Source organism: Cetorhinus maximus, chromosome 4, assembly GCF_964194155.1.
Source record: "Cetorhinus maximus chromosome 4, sCetMax3.hap1.1, whole genome shotgun sequence".
NCBI lineage: Eukaryota > Metazoa > Chordata > Chondrichthyes > Lamniformes > Cetorhinidae > Cetorhinus > Cetorhinus maximus.
The window spans coordinates 147,604,433-147,629,552 of NC_135882.1; the positions used below are offsets into that span (position 1 = coordinate 147,604,433).

A 25,120-nucleotide genomic window follows, 5' to 3' on the forward strand; every position below is an offset into this window, starting at 1 on the left:
TCACGACTCTATCACAACCTAACAGGAATGTCATTTCTGACTTTAATAAGAGGTACCATGGGGGTGTCAGAACTCTAATTGTAGGAATACATACAAATAGAAATTGCAGGAAAGATTTGGGAGACAACAACATGTTCAAGGACTCAGCAGAGGAAATGGAGGTTGGAGATCAGGCGATACTTTGCTAGGATTGTGGTTGGGGGGGGTCAGGGGTGAAATTTTGAAGATAGGGTTAATGATGACAGGTTTGTAGGGGAGGGGGATGGTGCATGAGGAAAGGGAACAGTTAGTAATACAGAAGGGAAGTTGGGTGTTCAACAGATTGGTCAGAGTATGGGTTGAGGGAGCAGTATGCTCGTCTGTTGGGCAAGATAAGCTGACAGAGGGCTAGGCAGGAGATGGGAAAGAATCTAGAGAAAGATCTGAGTTCAGAGCTTGGGTAGCGATAACAAAAAGGTGAAATTTTTCCTGGTGAGCTAGGTGAAAGGAGGAAAGCGGCAGTAGCAGCTGAATGGACGGTCTCAACCTTTGTGATAAAAAAGTCATTGAGCTCCTTGCACTTGTTGTTGGAGGTGAGAGTGGAAGAGGCATGGAGGCAGGTTTAATAAGGTGGTTTGTGATTCAGAGAAGCCAGGGGTTACAGTTCAGCACTTTGACACATTTTTGAGTTATGTTAAGGGACACATTTTTAAAAATTTGAACCCTTGATCAGTGATCCTTATGATTAAAAGAGTAGTAGATACTTGGGAATAAATACATCAAACGAATGACAGCCATAACAATGACACCACAGTCGTGACATACAGATTAAAAGATTTGCAAAACATCAATTAGGAACAGACTGAACACAATGTGCAGTCTTAATAGAAGCAAAATTGCTTCCAACTAGCTCTTTACTGTGTCTTTGAACAATACGTTTGCAGGTGTTATGACAACTGTTTAATCAACTGTACAGAACATGTGACTCTGCACACACATTGTTAAAGCTTCCATGTATAATGGGCCAGAATTCACTGTCAAAGGCAATATTGGCAAAAGCAGCAGTAAGTTAGATTGTTGTGCTCCCCAATCCTTCAGTGAAATTTACACCACAATTTTCTGCATGACTACGCGGCTGCGTAACACCAAGGAGAGGGTGAATATGAAGCAGCACGACCAATGTATTGATTCTGCTGCCAGAGTAACTTTTGCTGTTTTTGGTGAAGTGGTGCAAAGATTCAAGAAATATAATGGCAAAAGTCATTCACACCACAACTTGCTGGAATTTGCGCACCATATTAACGGCATGCACAAGAGATGCACCATTGATATGGCAATAAGTTTTCAGCAAATTTAGGTCCAGTAAGTGCTGATGCATTATTGTAGTTGCAGGGAATCTATGCTTCTGAAGTATCTAGTATGATAAAGCAACATTCCACTACAACAACTCGCCAAGGCTCCTTTGACAGCATATTCCAAACTGCCGACCTCTAACATCCAATGTTCTAATTCCAGAAAGCCAGTTGGTGAATGATTAACTGGAGCCTATCTTTACACACTTTCACAGGTATTTATTTACATAGAAATGATTACAAACAAACACCTCCCAACCTAACAACCACAGTTTAAGTCAGTGTCTATTTATAGGAACATGTAAATCCCCAGTTATTGTCCACTACCTGCCTGCAGTTGAACACAGTCAATATGCAATTAACACCCAGAAGGACAAGGGCAGCAGGCGTGGGAATACCAATACCTGGAAGTTCCCCTCTAAGTCACACCTCATTCTGACTTGGAAATATATTGACATTCCATCCTTATCACTGGGTCAAAATCCTAGAACTTCTTACTAACAACACTGTGGGCATACCTATATTACACTGACTGCAGCAGGTTAAAAGACAACTCATCAATAAATGCTGCCCTTGCCTGCAATACCCGCACCCATGAATGAATAACAATAAAGGCCTAACAGCTGCCTCATCAGCTTGGATCAGGAGAAGGCCTTTGACAGAATATCGCACACCTACATGGGGGATGTGCTCTCCAAAATGGGGTTTGGGGAGGGAATTCGAAATTGGATCCAACTGCTCTACACTAACATCAGTAGCGCAGTCTCAATCAATGGGTGGGAAACAGATAGCTTTCCGATTAAATCTGGAGTCAGGCAGGGCTGTCCTCTCTCGCCTGTTCTTTTCGTGTGTTGCATAGAACCCTTTGCCGAGTCCATCAGGAAGGATCCGGGCATAAGAGGAGTGACGATCCCAGGCAGTGGAGGCACTCAGGTAAAAGCCTCCCTGTACATGGACGACGTCGCCGTCTTCTGCTCGGATCCGCTGTCGGTGCGCAGACTGATGCACATCTGCGACCAGTTCGAACTGGCCTCGGGAGCCAAGGTAAATCGTGGGAAGAGCGAGGCCATGTTCTTTGGGAACTGGGCTGGCCGATCCTTTGTCCCCTTCACTGTCAGGGCTGACGGCCTGAAGGTGCTGGGGATATGGTTCGGAGGGACCGGGGCATGCGTTAGAAACTGGAAGGAGCGAGTGGCTATGGTGAAAAGGAAACTGGGCATGTGGGAGCGACGCTCCCTCTCCATTGCGGGTAAGAACCTGGTCATCAGGTGTGAGGCACTCTTGCTGTTGCTGTACGTGGCGCAGGTCTGGCCCATTCCAGACTCCTGCGCGATGGCGATCACTCGAGCCATCTTCCGCTTTATCTGGAGGTCGAAAATGGATCGTGTCCGCAGGGACGTGATGTACAATCCTCTAGATAAAGGGGGAAAAAACGTGCCCAACATCGCCCTCATACTGATGGCCACCTTTGTGTGTGGCTGCATTAAGCGGTGCGTAGACCCTCAGTACGCAAACACCAAGTGTCACTACGTGCTGAGGTTCTACCTGTCCCCGGTGTTGCGAAGGATGGGTCTGGCCACGCTGCCGCGGAACGCTCCAAGTAGTTGGACCGTGCCGTACCACCTGTCCCTGGTGGAAAAATTTATGCAGAAAAACACCTTTGACCACAAGTCCATCAGGCAGTGGTCAGCACGTAACGTCCTAGAGGCCCTGAGGGAAAAGGAGAGGGTGGACCCTGTGGGATGGTTCCCCGAGCAGACTGTCAAAGTCATTTGTCAGAATGCCTCATCGCCAGAACTTTCCAACAAGCACCAAGACGTAGCTTGGCTGGTGGTGAGAAAGGCCCTCCCCGTCAGATCCTTCCTACACGCCAGGAGGCTCACCCCCTCTGCACGTTGCCCTCGAGGTGGCTGTGGTGGGGAAGAGACCGTTGTTCACCTCCTTGTGGATTGTGCCTTTGCAAAGAAAGTCTGGAGAGAGATGCAGTGGTTGCTGTCGAGGTTCATCCCGAGCAGTTCTGTGACACAGGACTCTGTGCTCTACGGGCTGTTCCCAGGGACACACACCGAGACAAACATCAACTGCAGCTGGAGGATCATCAACTCGGTGAAAGACGCGCTTTGGTCTGCCCGAAACTTGTTGGTCTTCCAGCACAAAGAGTTGTCCCCGACCGATTGTTGCGGACTGGCACAATCCAAAGTCCAGGACTACGTGCTGAGGGACGCACTAAAGCTTGGGGCAGCTGCCGCAAAGGCGCAATGGGGAAGGGTCGCTGTCTAAGACCTTTCTGCCACAGCGCACCGAGAGACTGGGAACTGTTTAGAGCCCCTCGGGCTGTACAGCTCAAAATGAAAGGCTGTAAATGATTGTAATATTGTTTGTACTGATGCACCTGGTGATACATTTTGTAAAAGTTTAACCGGATTGTACCCTTGTAATGGTGTTTTTGAAATGGTTTGGAATGTGATTGAAGATATTTTATGAATAAAGTATATTTTTGCAAAAAAAAAAGCTGTTACTATCAAGTATATGTTTAAAAAGGACAACATGTTGATGAAGCTTCTATTCAAAATCATTAGCTAGAATTTTCATTTACTCTGAATTAATGACAATCTAAACCCACAATCCAAGTTTGTGAACCTAAATTTGCTAAGAAATAGCTAGGCTATGGACTCATGTTTTCTTCACTGCATTTCAAATTGCAAGCATCCAAACATGAGTTCGCTTTGTCTCTGTTCAGAGAGACCACCTTTTACACTTGATACGTGATGACCATTTTGGATGAGCATCATTCAGTCTCTTTATATTAAGTAATGTTCGCTAACCCTGTGCAAAGGGGACAGTTTTCAGCTTTGGTATGTTTTACAGGCCTAGTCGACTCAATCTGTTCTCATATGACAATCCTGCCATCCCAGAAAACAGTCTGGTGAACCTTTGCTGCACTCCCTGTACAGCAAGTACATCTTTTCTTAGGTGAGGAGACAAAAACTGCACACAATACTCTCGGTGTGGTCTTACCAAGGCCCTGTACAGCTGCAATAAGATATCCTTGCTGTACTCAAGTCATCTCGTAATGAAGGCCAACATGCTATTTGCCTTCTTAACTGCTTGCTTTACCTGCATGCTTGCTTTCAGTGATTGGTGTACAAGGACATCCAGGTCCCTTTGTACATCAACATTCCCCGCTCTATCCTTTTTAAGTAATACTCTGCCATTCTGTTTTCCCTACCATCATGGATAACTTCACATTTATCCATGTTATACTGCATCTGCCATGTATTTGCCCACTCACTCAACCTATCTAAATTGCCCTGTAGCTTCTTAACATCCTCTTCACCACTCACATTGTCACCAAGTTTTGTGTCATCAGCAAACTCGGAAATATGACCTTTAGTTCCCTCATCCAAATCATTGGTATATATTGTGAATAGCTGGCCCCCAAGCACTGATCCCTGAGGTACCCCACTAGTTACCACCTGCCACTCTGAAAAAGACCCATTTATTCCTACTCTCCGTTTCCTGTCTGCTAACCAATTCTCAATCCATGTCAATATATTACCCCAAACCCACATGCTTTAATTTTACACACTAACCTCTTATGTGAGACTTGATCCAAAGCTTTCTGAAAATCCAAATACACAACATCCATTGGTTCTCCCTTATCTACTTTGCTAGTTATGTCCTCAAAAAACTCCAGTAGGTTTGTCAAACATGATTTGTCTTTCATAAATCCATGTTGACTTTGTCTAATCCTGTTGATATTTTCTAAATGTTCTGTTATTTAGCGCCCTTTATAATAGACTCTAACATTTTCCCTACTACTGATGTTAGGCTAAACGGTCTGTAATTCCCTGTTTTCTCTTTCCCTCCTTTTTTAAATAGTGGGGTTACATTTGCCACCTTCCAATCTGCCAGGACTGTTCAGACTCTACAGAATTTTGGGAGATGACCAACACATCCACTATTTCCATGACCACCTCCTTTAGTGCCCTGGGATGTAGATTATCGGGCTCTGGGGATTTATCGACTTTCTGTACCATTAATTTCTCCAGCACTATTGTTTTAGTAATACTAATTTGCTTCAATTCCTCCTTCTCATGAGACCCTTGGTTCCTTAGCATTCTGGGAAGTTATTTGTGTTTTCCTCTGTGAAGACAGAACTAAAGTAGTTGTTTAATTGTTCTGCCATATCCTTATTCTCCATTATAAATTCTTCTGTTTCAGACTGTAAAGGACCTATATTTGTCTTCACTATTTATTTTTTCTTTTTACATATTTATAGAAGCTTCTACAGTCCACTTTTATGTTCCTTGCATATTACTCTTAATCGATCTCTTGGCCCTCCTTTGCTGAATTCTAAACTTCTTCCAATCCTCAGGCTTGCTGATTCTCCCAGCAACTTTATATGACTCCTTTTGGATCTAACACTATCTTTAATTTCTTTTGTTAGCCGTAGTTGGGCTGCTTTTTTGTTGTGTTTTTGCACCAGAAAGGAATGTCTAACTGTTGCAATGCATACCTTTGTTCCTTAAGTATTAGCCATTGCCTATCCACCATCACGCCTTTTCATTTATCGTGGTGAATTAAAGGAATCTGTCATTAGGTACAGAGTGACAAAGCACTTGTTCAAATATGAACTGATCAGAGAAAAAAAATGGATTTATAAACAGTAAGTCTAACTAACCTCATCAAATTTTTTGAGGAGGTCACTAACATGGTAGATAATGAAGTGTCTATGAATATTATTTATATGGCATCAATAAGGCTCCACACAAAAGGTTGTTAGCAAAAACAGAAACCCATGGAATTGGAGGCAACCTATTGTGAAATGGTTAGGATGTAAGAGACAAGAGAATATGGAGAGTGGGTATGCATTCCAATTGGCAGTGTGTGACTAGAAGTGATTCCAGGGATGGGCAATAATTGCTGGCCCAGCCAGCGAAGCCCACACCCTGTGAATGAATATTAAAAATAATCTGTATCCAGCTTTTCACTCTACTTGTCAATGTCTTATGAGAAGAGAGAGCTGTATAACTAAGTTTGATGACAACACTATGTTAGGTCACATAATGGGTGGAGCAGCTGGAAGGTAGAAGTTGCAACGGGGCTTTGACAGATCAAGTGAGTGGACAAATTTGTTGGCAAGTGGATTTCAGTGTAGAGAGATCATCCATTTTGGATCTAAGAAAACAAAAGCTTGCTTAACATCTAGTTTTGAATGAGGTACAACTTCAACCAGATAAACACTGGAAACACTAACGACCTCACCACTGCCTCAAAGTTTGTAAGGAGTCTATTCCCATGCCTTAGGTAATGTTGGAGCCAGATTGTGAAATTTGTTAACATTCTATTCAGCACTGATTCCACCCTCCTCCTTCTCAGCCACAGTTACAGGTTAAACTCAGCTACTCGCAACCCTGCAGAACTATTTGACTCTAAACTGAGCTTCCCAACCCATATACTCTCCAACAAAAACAGAAAATACTGGAAAAACTCAACAGGTCTGGCAGCATCTGTGGAGAGAGAAACAGAGTTAACGTTTCAAGTATGTATGACTATTCTTTAGAGCTAAACAGAAGTAGAAATGTGATGGAATTTATATTGTTTAAGAGGGGGTGGAGCAAAATAGAAGGTCAGGGATAGGTGGGAGCTCGGGAGAGATCCATATACTCCCCATTCGGCCCTGAAACCTTATTCCTGCCTCTGTTACTTCCAGCCTGACTATTTCAATATTCTCCTGGGCAACCTTCCGTCCTCTTCAAATGCGAATTTCTTCTAACCTCTGCTGACAAAATCAGATTTTATCCTGCTCCAGTTGCCCATTATCATTGTCCATGCTCACCTACGATAGCTGTTACAGAACATTTCAAATTTAAAATTATCATCCTTGTCTAACTCCCTTCTTGCCATGTCCCATCCCTATTATCAGCTCTACAACCTTTGTTTTCCCAAATTTTCTGTTCATCTGACTTAGGCATCTTGTGCATCCTGCTACCTCCTCCCCTTCACCCAACCACTGGAGGCCATGCTTTTAGCTGCCTAGGCTCTAGGCTGCATTATTTCAACCTAAATCGCTCCATTTCACTATTTTCCTAAGTTAAAACATGTTAATAACATCAGGCAATGGTGGGACGTAAGGACATAAGGAATAGAAGCAGGAGTGGGTCATTCTTTGGCTCTGAAGAGGAGTCATACGGACCCAAAATGTTAACTCTGTTTCTCTTGTCAAAGGTGCTGCCGGACCTGCTGAGTTTTGTCACTGGACTAGTATTCCCAAGACCCAGGGTAATGTTCTGGGAACCTGGGTTTGAATCCCGCCACAGCAGCTGGAGAAATTTGAATTCAATAAAAATCTGGAATTAAAAGTCTGATGATGACCATGAAACCATTGCTTGCTGTAAAAACCCATCTGGTTCACTAATGCCCTTCAGGGAAGGAAATTTGCTGTCCTTACCTGGTCTGGCCTCCAGAGCCACAACAATGTGGTTGACTCTTAAATGCCCTCTGAGCAAGGGTAATTAGGGGTAGGCAATAAATGCTGGCCTAGGCAGCAACACCCACATCCCATGAACAAACAAAAGAAAAATTCTGCCCCTTGAGCCTGCTCTGCCATTCAATAAGATCATGGCTAATATTCTACCTCAATTTCACATTCTCACCTTATTACCCATTTCCCTTTATTCCCTTATTTTCCAAAAATCTATCAATATAAGTCTTGTCTACATTCAACAGATCTCTGGGATACAGAATTCCAAAAATTCACAGCCCCCCCAAGTGAAAAAATTTCTCCTCATCTCAGTCCTAAATAACTAACCCCTTATACCAACACTAAGGCTAACTATACATTTTAATGAGGTCACCTCTGATTCTGTGAAACACCAGCGAACATAGGCCCATTCTACTCAATATCTCCTCATATGGCAACTCTTTCATTCTAGAAATCAACCTAGTGAACCTTTCTGCATCTCCCACTCATGCGAGTATACCCTTCCCTAGGCAAGGAGATCAAAGTATAACTACAGCAAGGCTTTAAATTGCTCTTACACACCAGCCCCTTACAATGCAGGCTAACATTCTATTTACCTTCTGAATTGCTTACTGTGCCTGCATGTTGAAAAATGTCTATGATTCCTGTACAAGGAGACCCAAATCCAATCCTCACAACATTTACTAGTCTCTCATATTTCTAAAATATTCTGCCCTTCTGTTGTTCCCACCAACATGAATATAATCTAATTTCCCCATATTCTAATGAGTTGCCACCTTGTTGCCCAATCATTATCCATTCTATAATCCTTTGTAGCCTCTTTGTGTCCTCCTCACAGCTTACTTCCCCAACTAGCTTTGTGTTGTCAGTAAACTTGGATATATTCCTTGAGCCTCTCATCTAAATTATTGAATGAGATTGTAAATAGCTGAGGCCCAAGAATTGATCAACAACAACTTATATATCCCATTCATGTAATGCAACAAGACATTTCACAGGACCGTTATGAGGCAAAATTAGATACTGAGCCACGCAAGGTGAAATTAGGACAGATGGCCAAAGGTTTCATCAAAGAGGTAAGTTTCAAGTAGAATCTGAAAAGAAGAAAGTCAGTTGGAGAGTCGGAGAGGTTTAGGGAGGAGATTCCATATCTTACAGCCTAGGCAGCTGCAGTCATGGCCACCAAAGGCAGAGAAATTAAATTTCAGGATGTTCATGAGGTCAGAATTAGATGAGCACAGATATCTCAGCGGGCTGAGAGAAATAGGGAAGGTTATGACCTAGAGGGATTTGAAAACAAGGATAAGAATTTTAAAATCAAGACAACATTTGACCGGGAGCCAATGTGGGTCAGCAAACACAGGGTTTTGTGTTTGATCTCCTGGACAAGACTAGGTGCAAATAAGGACATGAGCAGCAGAGTTTTGAATGACTTCAGGTTTACAGAGGGTAAAATGCAGAAGGTCAGCCAGGAGTGTATTGGGAACAATCAAGTCTAGAGGTAACAAAGGCATGAATGACAGCTTCTGTGGCAAATGAGCTGAGGCAGGAACAAAGTTGGATGATATTATGGATGTGGATAGGCATCTTGATGATGGCACAGGGAATGTGGTCGGAAGCTGTTCTTGGGGTCAAATACGAGACCAATCTTGCAAAATGTCTGGTTTCATCTCAGGCTGTCGACAGAGAAAGGGGTGGATTTTCAAAGTTAAAAGTCCAGCCAAGTTTAAAGGTCCTTGACAGGCCCAGGAGAAGGTGAGTGTAGAAGTGGGTAAGATTTTGGGGTGGGGGGTGGTGGTGGGTCAATACGGGCATCGGGGAAAAGGGGGTCAGGTCGGGCCTCAGGGGTGGAGGGAGTCAGGCCAGGTCGTGTCTCAGGAGGGGGTGGGCATTGGGAGGGGGTGAAAGAATCCCATGGGGGCAGGAAATCCCATGGTAGGGTGAATCCCGTGGTTGGGGGGGGCCTCCCATGGAGAGGGGAAGGGGGGTGGGGATATCCCGAGGGGGTTGGGAGTTTTCGTGGGGGTGGGGAGTCCCCATGGGGGGGTGTAATCAGGGGGTGGGGGTTTCCTGTGGGGAGGTAAGTGTGGGTATGTACAATAGTTACCTAGAATTGAGAAGTGGTTTTAATCCTTCTAATTTTTTCTGGTTAACTATTGATGTAACACAGTCAGAACCATGACATTTTTGGAAGGTTCCCAGTGCAGGGCAATTGTCCAAGGGAAGTTTGCACTTTCCAGCAATTGCCTTTCAAACTTTACCTGGGAACATCCTTGGGGGGGTTCCCCAGCGTATCTTTGAGGTACCCGACCAGTTACACTGCCCCGGAGCTCGGGAGTTGATTTTCTAAGTGCCCTTTTAATAGTTCGCTAATAATAGATCCTTGCATTTGCCAGATGACTGATGTCAGGCTTCTGGCCTATAGTGTTTTCTCTCCCACCCTTCTTGATTGCAGTGATACATTAGCTACCTTTGAATCCATGAGAACCCTTCTAATTTGAAGGAATCCTGGCAGGTTAAAAAAAAAATCAATGTATCCACTTCCACTGCAGCCACCTCTTTTAAAATCATTGGATGTAAGCCATCAGGTCCAGACAATTTTAGTCTCATTAAATTCTCCGGAACTTTTCTCTTTACTAATATTAATTACTTTAAGCTCATCACTCTCATTAGACCCTGGTTCCTCTGAGTTTGACAGACAAATAAAACAATCCACTATTTTTGGAAGGCATTTTAATAAAACAAAACACAATGCAACCTGATCTTAATTACGATACCTCACAAAAATGAACAGCAAAGGCAAATGAATAAGTCAGAAGTGATCTGTAGATTCAGCACATAAATATAGGCAAAGTATCTGAGACACTCAAAAACATCCTCCAGCAAAAATTGACATGGAAACTGTCTTACCTCTACTGTAAGCTGTTTGTAGTAGCTAGACCCAAACATGAGGTTTTCAAGAGTCAGATTTGATACATCCAGTTCCATCTCCGGGCCACTTTTACCAAGCCACGACCCCTTGCTTAGTCGAGGGAAACTAAGGAATACAAAAAAAGCTAGTGAAAGTGAAGAATTTATACAGCTTGTTCCACTTTTTGGGCAACGGGTTTTGGGGGGATGATATTTTGTTTGTGCTCATTAAAGTGAGGGATGTCAGCACTGGGAATTCAATTTTTATCTTCCCTCCTTTCTTCCCACTTTTATTTGCAGCAAATTCCCCAGGTCAGATACGTCATGAGGCAGATGCTACAAAGATTCTTCTACTCTGCACCAACATTTTGATGTCACTAACAATGGGGTATTGTGGGGAAAGGGGTTGTAAGGCTACGTATGTTTGCTAAACTTGGATCTTGCCTGATTGTCTTAGAACAAAATTCCCTAGCATTTTCCTCAAATTAACCTAGGATGCATTTTTGCTTCCTCAATCAACACTGCTCCACATTTATCTACAAAGCAAAGTCTGACAATGGTCAGGATTGAAGTTTCCTCTGACAGGTACTTACATGCAAAGAAGTACTGCTTCTGCTTGGAGCTTGGGTGAGATTAGGGTCTGACAATGAGAGTGTAAGTAGGTATGACCTTAAATTCTGCTGCTTCTTGGCAAAACAGTGAGTTAAGATACGTCAATCTCTTCTCTGTAGCGGTTGTGTCTAATGGCATGTTGTTTTCGAAAGAATCACACTTTCACTATTGAACTGAGAATTATTTGGAGCACCAGGTGACCATACATTTAATGTTCTGGTAAGGCATCCCATTAAAACATGCAGAAGGTAATGCAATCAAGGTCACTACTGTACCTTATCAAGGGCTGGTGTAAAGCAACAAGCGATGCATGCACAGTAACGGATATGACTGAGAGGTGGAAATAGTCAAACATGACAGGTACATGATGGTGTAACCCCCTCCTGGGATGAAAATGAAGACCTAGTCTTCGGCTGCTGATCAAAGGTATTCCTGCAATGTCACTCAATCTGTAGGCAAACAGAAAAACGTATTTCAGACGTAACTGGGAGACATCGCTCCTATGAGGATTCTTTTGTATTGGGCAAAAGTGCTCACAAGAGAATTACATGTGTACAATCCGAAGCAATTCAAAAATCTGTTTTTATAGAGAAAGCATAACAAATTAAATTAGCAAAGAAATCATAATTATTCATTTAGTGTAAATAGAGAACCATGGTTACAGAGACATAGTAAGTTAGGACTTGTTTAAATCTGATGCTCAGGATCCACTGAGGTCGCTTTCATCTAACTCTTGGCTTGGTACCAAGCCTGAAACAGTCTGTTCTCTATTTCATGTATGCATGCACTTATAATGAACCATCCAGATTCTGCTGCTTTAAATGCACACTAACATTGCTTCAGGCTAGATGTTATTGACAGAAAACAGCAAAATGTAAGCACTTATGGAAAGAAGTACAAGAAATCTCAGTCAATCAAGCCTCATATCACAAAGCAACTGTAAGATTGAAAGGAGTAGGAAAGAAATCAAGATAAAAAAAACTGTAGTTAGGTGGTAACACTTAGGTTTAAAAAGCCTGGGGCATGGGAAACATGATATTGAATGTGCTGTACAGTTATGATTGAGTGTTGGATTTGGTACAATTACTATTCATTTCACTTTCACTAATGTTGATATGTCTCCTTGCTTTAATTTTTAATCATTGTTCACTGTGTTCAGCTCTGTTAATATCCATAATGGTGAATATTGTCTACCTGTGAGTACATCATTTCTTCCTATGATAAATGACCTAAGAAGACCAAAGGCAGAAGACAGCACAAATACCTTAAAAAATTGGCTTCAGACAAATAAATGCAGCAAAAAAGTGAAAGCTTCAGCTTCTACAAACCTTCCTATTCCTCTTGTTTAATGAAACTATGCTTTGTACTATCCAAGAGTCCCACAGCAATAATAGAGGTCAAAACATTTGCATAGTGTCAATTAACATTCAGAGAGAAAATGAATAGTATTCCCAGAAATCATGTTCACTTTGCACTGTTAAATGTAGTCCAGTCCATGCAAACTCACACCTATAAATTTCAAGAGTGCAATATTGGCACCTAAGAAAATTATTGTACGGTAATTTTATTCTGTCCCTGGTGTCATTATGTTTTCTAAATATAAGTTTTGCATATTCTGATGACACTTAATGATGGAACAGTCACACTGTGTGATACTGTATTTCAGTTTCACTGACAAGTTTGCAGTTTGGATTTAGATCAACTAAAATGTCAACCTCACATTGTGTGATGGGACACCTGGAACAATTAAACTCAGGCTCACGGTATTAATGGAATATCTGGGCTAAACTAATACATATTTACAATAATTAGCACTCATTGCACAGCAGGATACCTCAGCCAAACAACTCTGGCACACAGTAATACATGCTCTTTCACAAACTGCTTGTAAGGTGTTCACATCTACACTAATAAAGGGTAAATAGAGTGGTCAACAGGACTTTAAACTAGAAAGTGGGGGGGGGGGAAGGGAAGGGTAAAACTCCAAGAAGTATAACTAATGGGAAACAAAGCATCAGGTTAGCGTATGGAGGAGTAGATTCAACTTCATGGAAAATTATGAAAAAACTGAAAAGGAGAGCGCAGGAGAGGCTATTAAAGCCTCCAGAACACAAAATAGGACAGAGTGTTTGGAAAGGGCTAGGAATCTAACTTCAAGCACATCAGATAAAGGGACGACAATGAGAAAGGGGACGGGAAATACAGGACTGAAGGTATTGTATCTGAATGCACGCAGTATACGAAATAAGGTAAATGAGATTGTGGCGCAGATTGAAATTGGCAGGTATAATGTGGTGAGCATTACGGAGACATGGCTGCAAGGGGATCAGGACTGGGAGCTAAATATCCAAGGATATACATCCTATCGAAAAGATAGGCAGGTTGGCAGAGGGGGTGGGGTTGCTTTGTTAGGAAGAAATGAAATTAAATCGATAGCACGAAATGATGTCGGGTCAGATGATGTAGAATCTGTGTGGGTAGAGTTGAGGAACCGCAAAGGTGAAAAAAACATAATGGGAGTTATGTACAGGCCTCTGAACAATAGTCAGGATGTGGGGCACAAGATACACCAGGAGATAGAAAAGGTGTGTAAGAAAGGCAAGGTTACAGTGATCATGGGGGATTTCAATATGCAGGTAGATTGGGAAAATCAGGTTGGTAGTGGATCCCAAGTAAAGGAATTTGTGGAATGTCTACGAGATGGCTTTTTGGAGCAGCTTGTGGTGGAGCCCACTAGGGAACAGGCAATTCTAGATTTAGTGATGTGTAATGAGGCAGATTTGATAAGGGAGCTTAAGGTGAAGGAACCCTTAGGAGGAAGTGACCATAATAAGATAGAATTTACTCTGCAGTTTGAGAGGAAAAAGCTGGAAACAGACGTAACGGTATTACAGTTGAATAAAGGCAACTACAGAGGCATGAGGGAGCAGCTGGCCAGAATTGACTGGGAGATGAGCCGAGCAGGAAAGACAGTGGAACAGCAATGGCAGGAGTTTCTGGCAGTAATTTGGGAGACGCAGCAAAAATTCATCCCTAGGAAGAAGAAGCATACTAAAGGGAGGACGAGTCAACCATGGCTGACAAGGGAAGTCAGGAACAGCATAAAAGCTAAAGAGAAAGCATACAATGTGGCGAAGAGCAGTGGGAAGCCAGGGGATTGGGAAGCCTACAAAGACCAACAGAGGACAACTAAAAAAGAAATAAGGAGGGAGAAGATTAAATATGAGGGTAAACTAGCCGATAATATAAAAGAAGATTGCAAGAGTTTTTTTAGATATATAAAGGGTAAGAGAGAGGCAGAAGTGGACATTGGGCCACTGGAAAATGACGCTGGAGAAGTAGTAGTGGGGAACAAAGAAATGGCGGAGGAACTGAATAGGTACTTTGCATCAGTCTTCACAGTGGAAGACACGAGTGACATCCCCAAAGTTCAAGAGAGTCGGGGGGAAGAGGTGAGGATGGTGGCCATTACCAAGGAGAAGGTGCTAGGAAAACTGAAAGGTCTGAAGGTGGATAAATCACCTGGACCAGATGGATTACACCCCAGAGTTCTGAAGGAAATAGCTGAAGAGATAGTGGAGGCGTTAGTGGTGATCTTTCAGGAATCACTGGAGTCAGGGAGGGTCCCAGAGGACTGGAAAATCGCTAATGTAACCCCCCTGTTTAAGAAGGGAGTGAAGCAAAAGACGGGAAATTACAGGCCGATTAGCCTGACCTCGGTCGTTGGTAAGATTTCAGAGTCCATTATTAAGGATGAGATTTCAGAATACTTGGAAGTGCATGGTAAAATCGGGGAAAGTCAGCATAGTTTCATCAAGGGGAGGTCATGCCTGACAAATCTGTTGGAATTCTTTGAGGAGGTAACTAGTAGGGTAGACAAAGGAGAGACAATGGATGTTATCTACTTGGACTTCCAGAAGGCCTTTGACAAGGTGCCGCACAGGAGGCTGCTCAGTAAGATAAGAGCCCATAGTGTTAGAGGCAAGGTATTAGCATGGATAGAAGATTGGCTGTCTGGCAGGAGGCAGAGAGTGGGAATAAGGGGGTCCTTCTCAGGATGGCGGACGGTGACTAGTGGAGTTCCACAGGGGTCATGGTTGGGACCACAATTTTTCACTTTATACATTAATGATCTAGATGAAAGAACTGAGGTCATCCTGGCTAAGTTTGCAAATGAAACAAAGATAGGTGGAGGGACAGGTAGTATTGAGGAGGTGGGGAGGCTGCAGAAGGATTTGGACAGGTTAGGAGAATGGGCAAAAAAGTGGCAGATGAAATACAATGTGGGGAAGTGTGAGGTCATGCACTTTGGTAGGAAGAATAGAAGCATAGACTATTTTCTAAATGGGGAGAGAATTCAGAAATCTGGAGTGCAAAGGGACTTGGGAGTCCTAGTCCAGGATTCTCTTAAGGTTAACTTACAAGTTGAGTCGGTAGTTAGGAAGGCAAATGCAATGTTGGCATTTATTTCAAGAGGACTAGAGTATAAAAGCAGGGATGTGCTGCTGAGGCTTTATAAGGCTCTTCTCAGACCACATTTAGAATATTGTGAGCAATTTTGGGCCCCATATCTCAGGAAGGATGTGCTGGCCCTGGAGAGGGTCCAGAGGAGGTTCACGAGAATGATCCCAGGAATGAAAGGCTTAACATATGAGGAACGTTTGAGGACTCTGGGTCTATACTCGATGGAGTTTAGAAGGATGAGAGGGGATCTGATTGAAACTTACAGAATACTGAAAGGCCTGGATATAGTGGACGTGGGGAAGATGTTTCCATTAGTAGGAGAGACTAGGACCCGAGGGCACAGCCTCAGAGTAAAGGGAAGACCTTTTAGAACAGAGATGAGGAGAAACTTCTTTAGCCAGAGAGTGGTGAATCTATGGAATTCATTACCACAGAAGCCTGTGGAAGCCAGGTCATTGAGTGTATTTAAGGCTGAGATAGATAGGTTCTTGATTGGTAAGGGGATCAAAGGTTACGGGGAGAAGGCGGGAGAATGGGGTTGAGAAACTTACCAGCCATGATTGAATGGCGGAGCAGACTCGATGGGCCGAATGGCCTAATTTCTGCTCCTTGGTCTTATGGTCTAATGTAATTTATTGCCCCTTCACATATTTAGTTGAAATCCGTTGTTTGCGAGACCAAGGTGGGAAGTGTTTGCAAGCTGCTATCTACAATAACTTTGGTTTCAAAGCCTGTATTTATTGAGGCAGTCCCTAACTGAAATAGAAAATAAAAACTTCAGGTTTCAGGGAAAGGGTAGTTGTAACTTGTGATTTCTGGCTGTGACATTAAGGCCTCTGGGAAATCAGGTTGTGACCTCAGGTTCCTAAGCAAATTGAAGCTGATTGGGGAAAAAAAACACAAAACTTTCAGAGGTCAGATTTCAGCAGGGAGTCAATGCAGGCAGGCTATAGGGAGTTGTGTGTAGCTAAAAATAATGAAAATTCGAAGAATGGGTTTAGTAGCAGGGATAGTGAATAGGGATGGCAGCATTGTCTTATGAGGGGAGATTGAGGAAACTGGGCCTGCATTCTCTAGAGTTTTGAAGAAAGAGAGGTGATTTCAATGAAACTTACAAAATTCTTACAGGGCATGACAGGGTAGATGTAGATAGCATGTTTCCCTTGGCTAGTGAGTCTAGAACCAAGGAACGCAGTCTCAGAATAACAGGTGAGCCATTTAAGACTGAGATGAGGTGGAATTTCTTCACTCAGAGGGTAGTGGATCTTTGGAATTCTCTCTACCCCAAAGGGCTGTGATAGTTCAATCATTGAGCATCTTCAAGACAGAAATTGATAGATTTCTGGATACTAATGACATCAAGGGATGTGGGGTAATGCAGGAAAGTGGCGTTGAGGTAGGTGATCAGCCATGATCTAACTGAATGATGGACGAATGGCCTACTCCTGTTCCTATGTTTCTAAAATTACTGCCGCTGCTTCAGTTATTAAGAGCTGGCCGACAGAGTGTACCAGCGTACTATCGAATGATACAATGAAGGTGATTCTAGGGTATTTATGCCATAAAGACTGTTATGAACCAAGCCAAAGAGGTTCTGCAGAGATGTGCACTTTTGGTGATGACCGTATCTGTGAAACTCGGCTGGATTAAAGCTGCTATCAGAGGCGACTCAATGACCAAATCCTGTGTGAAGAAAAGGAGTTGAATTCTATATGAAGACGATAGAATTGTGAAGGAATTTGTGGCTGCATGTCATGCCATATGTGCAAAGAGGACTGTCAGTAAATCCATGAAATCTATTTTTGTTGTATCAGCTATTTAAAGTGTAATTTATAGTTTCTATTGAATACAATTTGCTTGTTAATTCATGCTTAATTTATATTGATTTTGGTTTGGTTGTTAAAATAAAAGTAAACGTTATAAAAAGTGATATTTTGCCCATCAGTTTTTGTTTGTTGGGATTTCTTGGTAAGCTTGCCTGTTTTTTTAGGTTATTGGTTTCCACAGGGACTGTAACAATAGTCCATGGATAAAAAAATATCAGTATAGAAATGTATGCATTGGAAATCAGTGTGAGCCACTTTGCGGCCTCTTTGGGTTAGACTGTGAATTTAGTGCCAAATTGTGGCAGTTATGTGGCGTGAATGCATGCCTATCAGGAACTTGGTTGGCAATCACTGATTTCTCAAAATTCTTGCAGGCAACAAACAAAGTGACATTTATTCCACCAATCTGGGCCCATATCTAGAGGTGTGTCAAACTCACTCAGTTGCCAGACTGATGCATTGAAGACGTGGATATTTTTTAGGGGAGGTGGTGACCTAGTGGTAGTGTCAAAGAACTGGTAATCTAGAGCCCCAGGGGAATGCTCTGGGAACCCAGGTTCGAATCCACCATGGCAGATGGTGAAATTTGAATTCAGTAGAAATCTGGAATTAAAAGTCGAATGATGACCATGAAACCATTGTGGATTGTCGATTATCATAAAAACCCATTTGGTTCACAAATGCCCTTTAGGGAAGGAAATCTGCCATCGTCACCTGGTCTGGCCTAAATGTGACTCTGCAGTAATGTGGTTGACTCTTAAAAAGGCCCAGCAAGCAACTCAGTTGTATCAATCAAATAAAAAGAAATGAAAGTGGATGGACCACCTGGCATTTTCTGTCCAACCAGCAGAGGTGGTGGCACAGTGATACACAGTGGGGAGGGAGTTGCCCTGTGAGTCTTCAACATTGATTCCGGCCCCCATGAAGTCTCATGGCATTAAGTCAAACATGGACAAGGAAACATGCTGTTGATGACCATGTAGTCGTTGAACCAGGGTTGATCCCCTGGCTTGATGGTAATAGTAGAGTGGGGGATATGAGGTGCTGTGGGCCTTCAGCAGCAACATAATTGTACTCACCACAATCTGTAACCTCATGGCCCATCAAGCCAAGGGACCAACACTGGTTCAATGAAGAGTGCAGGAGGGCATGCCAGGAGCAGCACCAGGCATACCTAAAAATGAAGTGTCAATCTGGTGAAGCTATGACAAATGATTATTTGCATTCCAAACAGCATACGCAGCAAGTGAAAGCCAGAGCTAAGCGATTCCACAACCAATGGATCAGATTTAAGCTCTGCAGTCCTGCCACATCCAGTCATGAATGGTGGGGGACAAGTAAACAAGTCACTGGAGGAGTAGGCTCCAAAAATATCCCCATCATGAATGATGGAGGAGGCAGCACACAAGTGAAAAAGATTTGCATTTGCAACAATCTTCAGCCAGAAGTGCCCAGTGCATGACCCATCTCGGCCTCCTCTGGAGGTCCCCAGCATCACAGTCTTTAGCCAATTTGATTCACTTCACATGATATCAAGAAACAGCTGAGGGCACTGGGCTATGGGCCCTGGCAATATTCCGGCAATAGATTAATTTATTCATTCAGGGGATGTGGGCTTTGTTGGGTAGACCAGCATTTATTGCCCATCCCTAGCTGCCCTTGAGAAGGTGGTGGTGAGCTGTTTTCTTGAACCTCTGTAATCCATGTGGTATAGGAACATCCACAGTGCTGTTTGGATAGGAGTTCCAGGATTTTGACCCAACAATAGTGAAGGAACGGTGATATATTTCCAAGTCAGGATGGTGAGTGACTTGGAGGGGAACTTCCAGGTGGTAGTGTTCCCATCTGTCTGCTACCCTTGTCTTTCTAGCTGGTAGTGGTCATGGATTTGAAAGATGCTGTCTAAGAGTCTTGGTGAATTCCTGCAGTACATCTTGCAGATGATACACACTGTCCGTTGGTGGTGGAGGGAGTGAATGCTTGTGGATGTGGTTCCAATCAAGTGGGCTGCTTTGTCCTGGGTGGTGTCAAGCTTCTTGGGTGTTGTGGGAGCTGCACTCATCCTGGCAAGTGGGGAGTATTCCATCACACTCCTGACTTGGGTCTTGTAGATGGTGGACAGGCTTTGAGGAGTCAGGAGGTTAGTTACTCGTCATAGGGTTCCTAGCCTCTTAACTGTTCTTGTAGCCACAGTATTTATGTGGCTAGTCCAGTTCAGTTTCTGGTCAATGGTAACCCCCAGGATGTTGATAGTGGGGGATTCAGCGATGGTAATGCCATGGAACATCAAGGGGTAATGGTTGGACTCTCTCTTGTTGAAGATGGACATTGCCTGGCACTTGTGTGGCGTGAATGTTACTTGCCACTTGTCAGCCCAAGACTGGATATTGTCCAGGTCATGCTGCATTTGGACATGGACTGCTTCAGTAACTGAGGAGTCATGAATGGTGCTAAATATTGTGCAATCATCAGCGATCATCGTCACTTCTGACCTTATGATGGAGAAAGATCATTGATGAAGCAGCTGAAGATATTTGGGCCAAGGACATTACCCTGTGGAACTCCTGCAGTGATGTCCTGGAGTGAGATGACTGACCTACAATGACCACAATCATCTTCCTCTGTGGAGAGTTTTCCCTTGATTTCCACTGACCCCAGTTTTGCTAGGGCTCCTTGATACCACACTCGGTCAAATGTGGCCTTGATGTCAAGGGCAGTTACTCTTACCTTACTTCGGGAGTTCAGCTCTTTTGTCCATGCTTGAACCAAGGCTGTAATGAGGTCAGGAGCTGAGTGGCCCTGGTGGAACCCAAACTGGGCGTCAGTGAGCAGGTTATTGCTAAGCAAGTGCTGCTTGATACGCTGTTGATGGTCCCTTCCAATACTTTACTGATGATCGAGGGTAAACAGATGGACGATAATCAGCCCAGTTAGATTTGTCCTGCTTTTTGTGTACAGGACATACCGGGCAATTTTCCACATAGATGCTAGTGTCGTAGCTGTACTGGAACATCTTGGCTAGGGGCGCAGCAAGTTCTGGAGCACAAGTCTTCAATACTATTGCCGGAATTTTGCCAGGGCTCATAGCCTTTGCAGTATCCAGTGCCTTCAGCTGTTTCTTGATATCACGTGGAGTGAATCGAATTGGCTGAAGACTGGCATCTGTGATCCTGGGGACCTCCAGAGGAGGCCGAGATGGATCATCCACTTGGCACTTCTGGGTGAAGATTGTTGCGAATGATTCAGCCTTATCATTTGCACTGATGTGCTGGGCTCCCCCATCATTGAGGATGGGGATATTTGTGGAGCCTCTTCCTCCAGTGAGTTGTTTAATTGTCCACCATCATTCACGACTGGATGTGGCAGGGCTGCCAGAGCTTAGATCTGATCTATTGGCTGTGGGATCGCTTAGCTCTGTCTATCACTTGCTGCTTGTGTTGTTTGGCACACAAGTAGTCCAGTATTATAGCTTCACCAGGCACACACCTCATTTTTAGATATGCCTGGTGCTGCTCCTGGCATGCCCTCCTGCACTCCTTATTGAACTAGGCTTGATGGTAATGATAGGTTGGGGGATATGCCAGGCCATGAGGTTACAGCTTGTGGTTGAGTACAATTCTGCTGCTGCTGAAGGCCCACAGCACCTCATGGATGCCAGTCTTGAGTTTCTAGATCTGTTCAAAATCTATCTCATTTAGCACCGTGGTAGTGCCACATAACACGACGGACAATATCCTCAATGTGAAGACGGGACTTCATCTCCGCAACGACTGTGCCGTGGTCACTCCTACCAATACTGTCATGGGCATATGCATCTGCGGGAGGCAGATTGGTGAGGACGAGGTCAAGTATGTTTTTCTCTCTTGTTGGTTGTCTCACCACCTGCCGCAGGCCCAATCTAGTAGCTATGTCCTTTAGGATTCGGTCAGCTTGGCCAGTAGTGGGGTTACTGAGCCACTCTTGGTGATGGACATTGAAGTCCCCCACTCAGAGTACATTCTGCACCCTTGCCGCTCTCAGTGCTTCTTCCATGTCATGTTCAACATGGAGGAGCACTGATTCATCAGCTGAGGGAGGGCAGTACGTGATAATCTGCAGGAGGTTTCCTTGCCCATGTTTGACCTGATGCCATGAGACTTCATGGGGTCCAGAGTCGATGTTGAGGATTCCCAGGGCAACTCCGTCCTGACTGTATACCACTGTGCCACCCCTTCTGCTGGGTCTGACCTGCTGGTGGGACAGGACATACCCAGGGATGGTGATCGTGATGTCTGGAACCTTATCTCTAAGGTATGATTCCGTTAGGGTGACTATGTCAGGCTGTTGCTTGACTGGTCTGGGAGACAGCTCTCCCAAATTTGGCACAAATTCCAAATGCTGCAAAGGAGGGCTTTGCAGGGTCGACAAGTCTGAGTTTTCTGTTGTCATTTCCAGTTGATGCCGGGTGGTCCATCTGGTTTCATTCCTTTTTTGAGACTTTGTAGCAGTTTGATACAACTGAGAGGCTTGCTAGGCCATTTCAATGTCAACCACATTGCTGTGGTCTGGCATCACATGATACCATATTTCCTTCTCTAAAGGGCATTTTTACAACAATCGACAATGATTTCAGGGTAATATAAAGGCAAAATACTGCAGATGCTGGAAATCTGAAACACAAACAAAAAATGCTGGAAAAACTCAGCAGGTCTGACAGCATCTGTGGAGAGAAAGGCAGAGTTAACATTACGAGTCCATATGATTCTTCTTCATGGTCATCATTCCAGATTGTTATTGAATTCAAATTCCACCATCTACCATGGCGGGATTCAAACCCAAGTCCCCAGAGCATTACCCTGGGTGTCTAGATTACCAATCCAGCGATAATACCATTCTGCCATCACCTGCCCCTAAAGACTTGTGCTCCAGAATTTGCCACACCCCTGGCCAAGCTGTTCCTGTGCAGCTAAATCACTGGCACCTACCGGGAAATGTGGGAAATTGCCCAGCTATGTCCTGCACACAAAAGCAGGACAAATCCAACCCGGGCAATTACCACCCGATCAGTGTACTCTCCATCATCAGTAAAGTGATTCAAGGGATCATCAACTGTGCTATCAAGCGGCACTTGCTTAGCAATAACCTGCTCACTGTCGCTCAGTTTGGGTTCTGCCAGGGCCACTCAGCTCATGACTTCATTACAGCTTGGTTCAACATGGGCAAAAGAGACGTACTCCAGAGGTGAGGTGAGATGACAGCCCTTGACATCAAGGCAGCTTTTGACCAAGTGTAGCATCAAGCAGCCTGCTTGATTGGCACCCCTTCCGCAAACATTCACTTCCTCCAGCCCCAACGAACAGTGGCAGCAGTGTATGCCATCTATTAAATACACTGCAGCAACTCACAAGGGTACTTAGACAGCAGCTTCCAAACCCGCAAACCCTGCCAACTAGAAGGACAAAGGCAGCTGATACATGGGAACATCATCACCTGGAAGTTCTCATCCAAGACACTCAACATCCTGACTTGGAAATATATCACTGTTCCTGGGGCAAAATTCTGGAACCCCCTCCCTAAAAGCACTGTGGTTGTACCTATACCACAGGGACTGCAGCAGTTCAAGAAGGCAGCTCATCACCACTTTCTCAAGGGCAATTAGGGGTGGACAATCAATGCTGGCATAGCCAGTGATGCCCACCTCACATAAATGAATTTTAAAAAAAACTTCCTCATTAATTAAAAGTATTTGTCTAAATCTGTTGATATTTTCCTATTGTTCAGTCATACCGGACAACATTGGTGCATATGTGAGGATTTGTTCCCAGCTTCAAATTAAAATTTCCCCCAGGGACTAGCATAACATGGAATTCTCAGCAGGTTCTCAACTTACAGTCTAGTGTTCAAAATATATGGGGAGGAGTCAATGCCAAGACAAAAACTAGTCTGACATGTTTCTCATGCTACAATCCATTTTAGATTCCATGTGCCAAATTCAATACAAGAAACATCCAGTCCAACCCGAGAACCATTTCAACAGTGCTAAAGGATTGTTTGAATATTATAATCTTGTAGTTATCACTAATGGCAGAAATACTACAAGTAGCAGGCTGGAGCATTTACTAAATCCATTCCCTCCAAATTTTCTCTCTCCTTTCCTGAAGGCACTATTGATGGAGTACCATTGCAGACACACTCAAAAGCCATGAAGCAACTTCTGATGACAGCTATTCTCAAATATGTGCCAAGCCAATATGTGTTGATGGGCTATTTGATCAAGGATTAAGTTACATTTTCACTTTTTAGTAGGGCCCAGTAGAAAATAGATAGTCAGAACTCTGGCTAATGTTTCACTTTCTCAACACAGAGCCTCTGAGGTTTGTTGCAAATATTTCAACTACTGACCTTGTTGAGATCAACTGACTCCAACTTTACTGGAAATTAAACATGGGACATTATGGATTGAATTACTTCATACAAGACAGCAATACGACTCTGTGTAAATGTAAGCTATCCTTCTCCATTAGCTTCAACTTCTACAGAGCAGTCAACATAAATGAACCCTCCATCCATCTTTATCGCTTCTCTTCAATGCCACTTGCCCCCAAATCCTTCACCTGCCCGCCACCACCACGTTAATTTTTTGATAATCATCTTAAGTATGCTTCGTGATCAACTTCTATCCTTCTACTAAAATCCATCCCTTAGCATTATCATCCATAATTATAGGCAGGTTCCTAATGCTTTTGATGCCAACTCAACCTCTTCACCTTCACCCTTAGTTCCATGATTGTACTGTACTGTCCACCGCCTGAACAATATCAAGTCTTGTATGAGCTAATTTCCTTCAGCCCAACACTGCAAAAACTGAAGTAGATTAAAGTTGCTTGCTCATACAGACCCTGACATTTGCAACTTTAGTGTCTACATTTGATCTGAGCTTCAAACCCTATACTTAGCCCAACATTTACTTTCATCTCTGGCACATTCCCTATGTCTCCTCTTCTGAACTCTCAAAGCACTCATATAGATCTTCATCAACTCAATGCTTGATTTCTTGAATGCCCTCCTCTCTGGCCTTCCAGTTCCATCTTACACAATTCCACATCCTCTAGACTTCTGTGGCTCATAGCTTAATCCACACTAACTGGCCCTCACCTTTGTTCCTGTCTTGCACATCAACTTTAAATTCTTCATGCTTTCCTTCAAAACCCTTCATGGCCTAATTCCACCATGTCTCTGCAAGCTTTTCCAGTCCTATTTTATAACTTGAGCCCTCTACTTAAGCTATTGTAAGTGCCCCTTCTTTTGCTGTACCATCGACGGCATAGCCTTTCAGCTTTCTCATACTTGCTATTTCGTATTCTCCTTCCAAAATGCTCACTTCACCGCTTCTGCAATGAAGCATCATGTTCAGTAGCTATTGCTCCATTTCTAAAGTGTTTTGGGGTGTTTGGGCATAAGAAGGGTGCTATGTAAACATTTGTTGCTATTGTGGTTGTTATCATTAATCA

The 25,120-nt window shown here is 43.5% G+C and overlaps 1 protein-coding gene across 4 annotated transcripts in view; it reads right to left on the reverse strand.

The window, feature by feature from the left end:
* The window catches only part of fam135b (family with sequence similarity 135 member B), a 471,310-nt gene that overhangs the window by 168,955 nt on the left and 277,235 nt on the right, over positions 1–25,120 (reverse strand). For all 4 annotated transcript variants that reach the window (XM_078540962.1, XM_078540963.1, XM_078540961.1 and 1 more), the window contains 2 exons: positions 11,616–11,789; positions 10,729–10,855 (listed from right to left, as the gene is read on the reverse strand). In XM_078540962.1, coding sequence (XP_078397088.1) covers positions 10,729–10,855; positions 11,616–11,789 — 301 coding nt within the window. The remainder of the gene's footprint in view (positions 1–10,728; positions 10,856–11,615; positions 11,790–25,120) is intronic.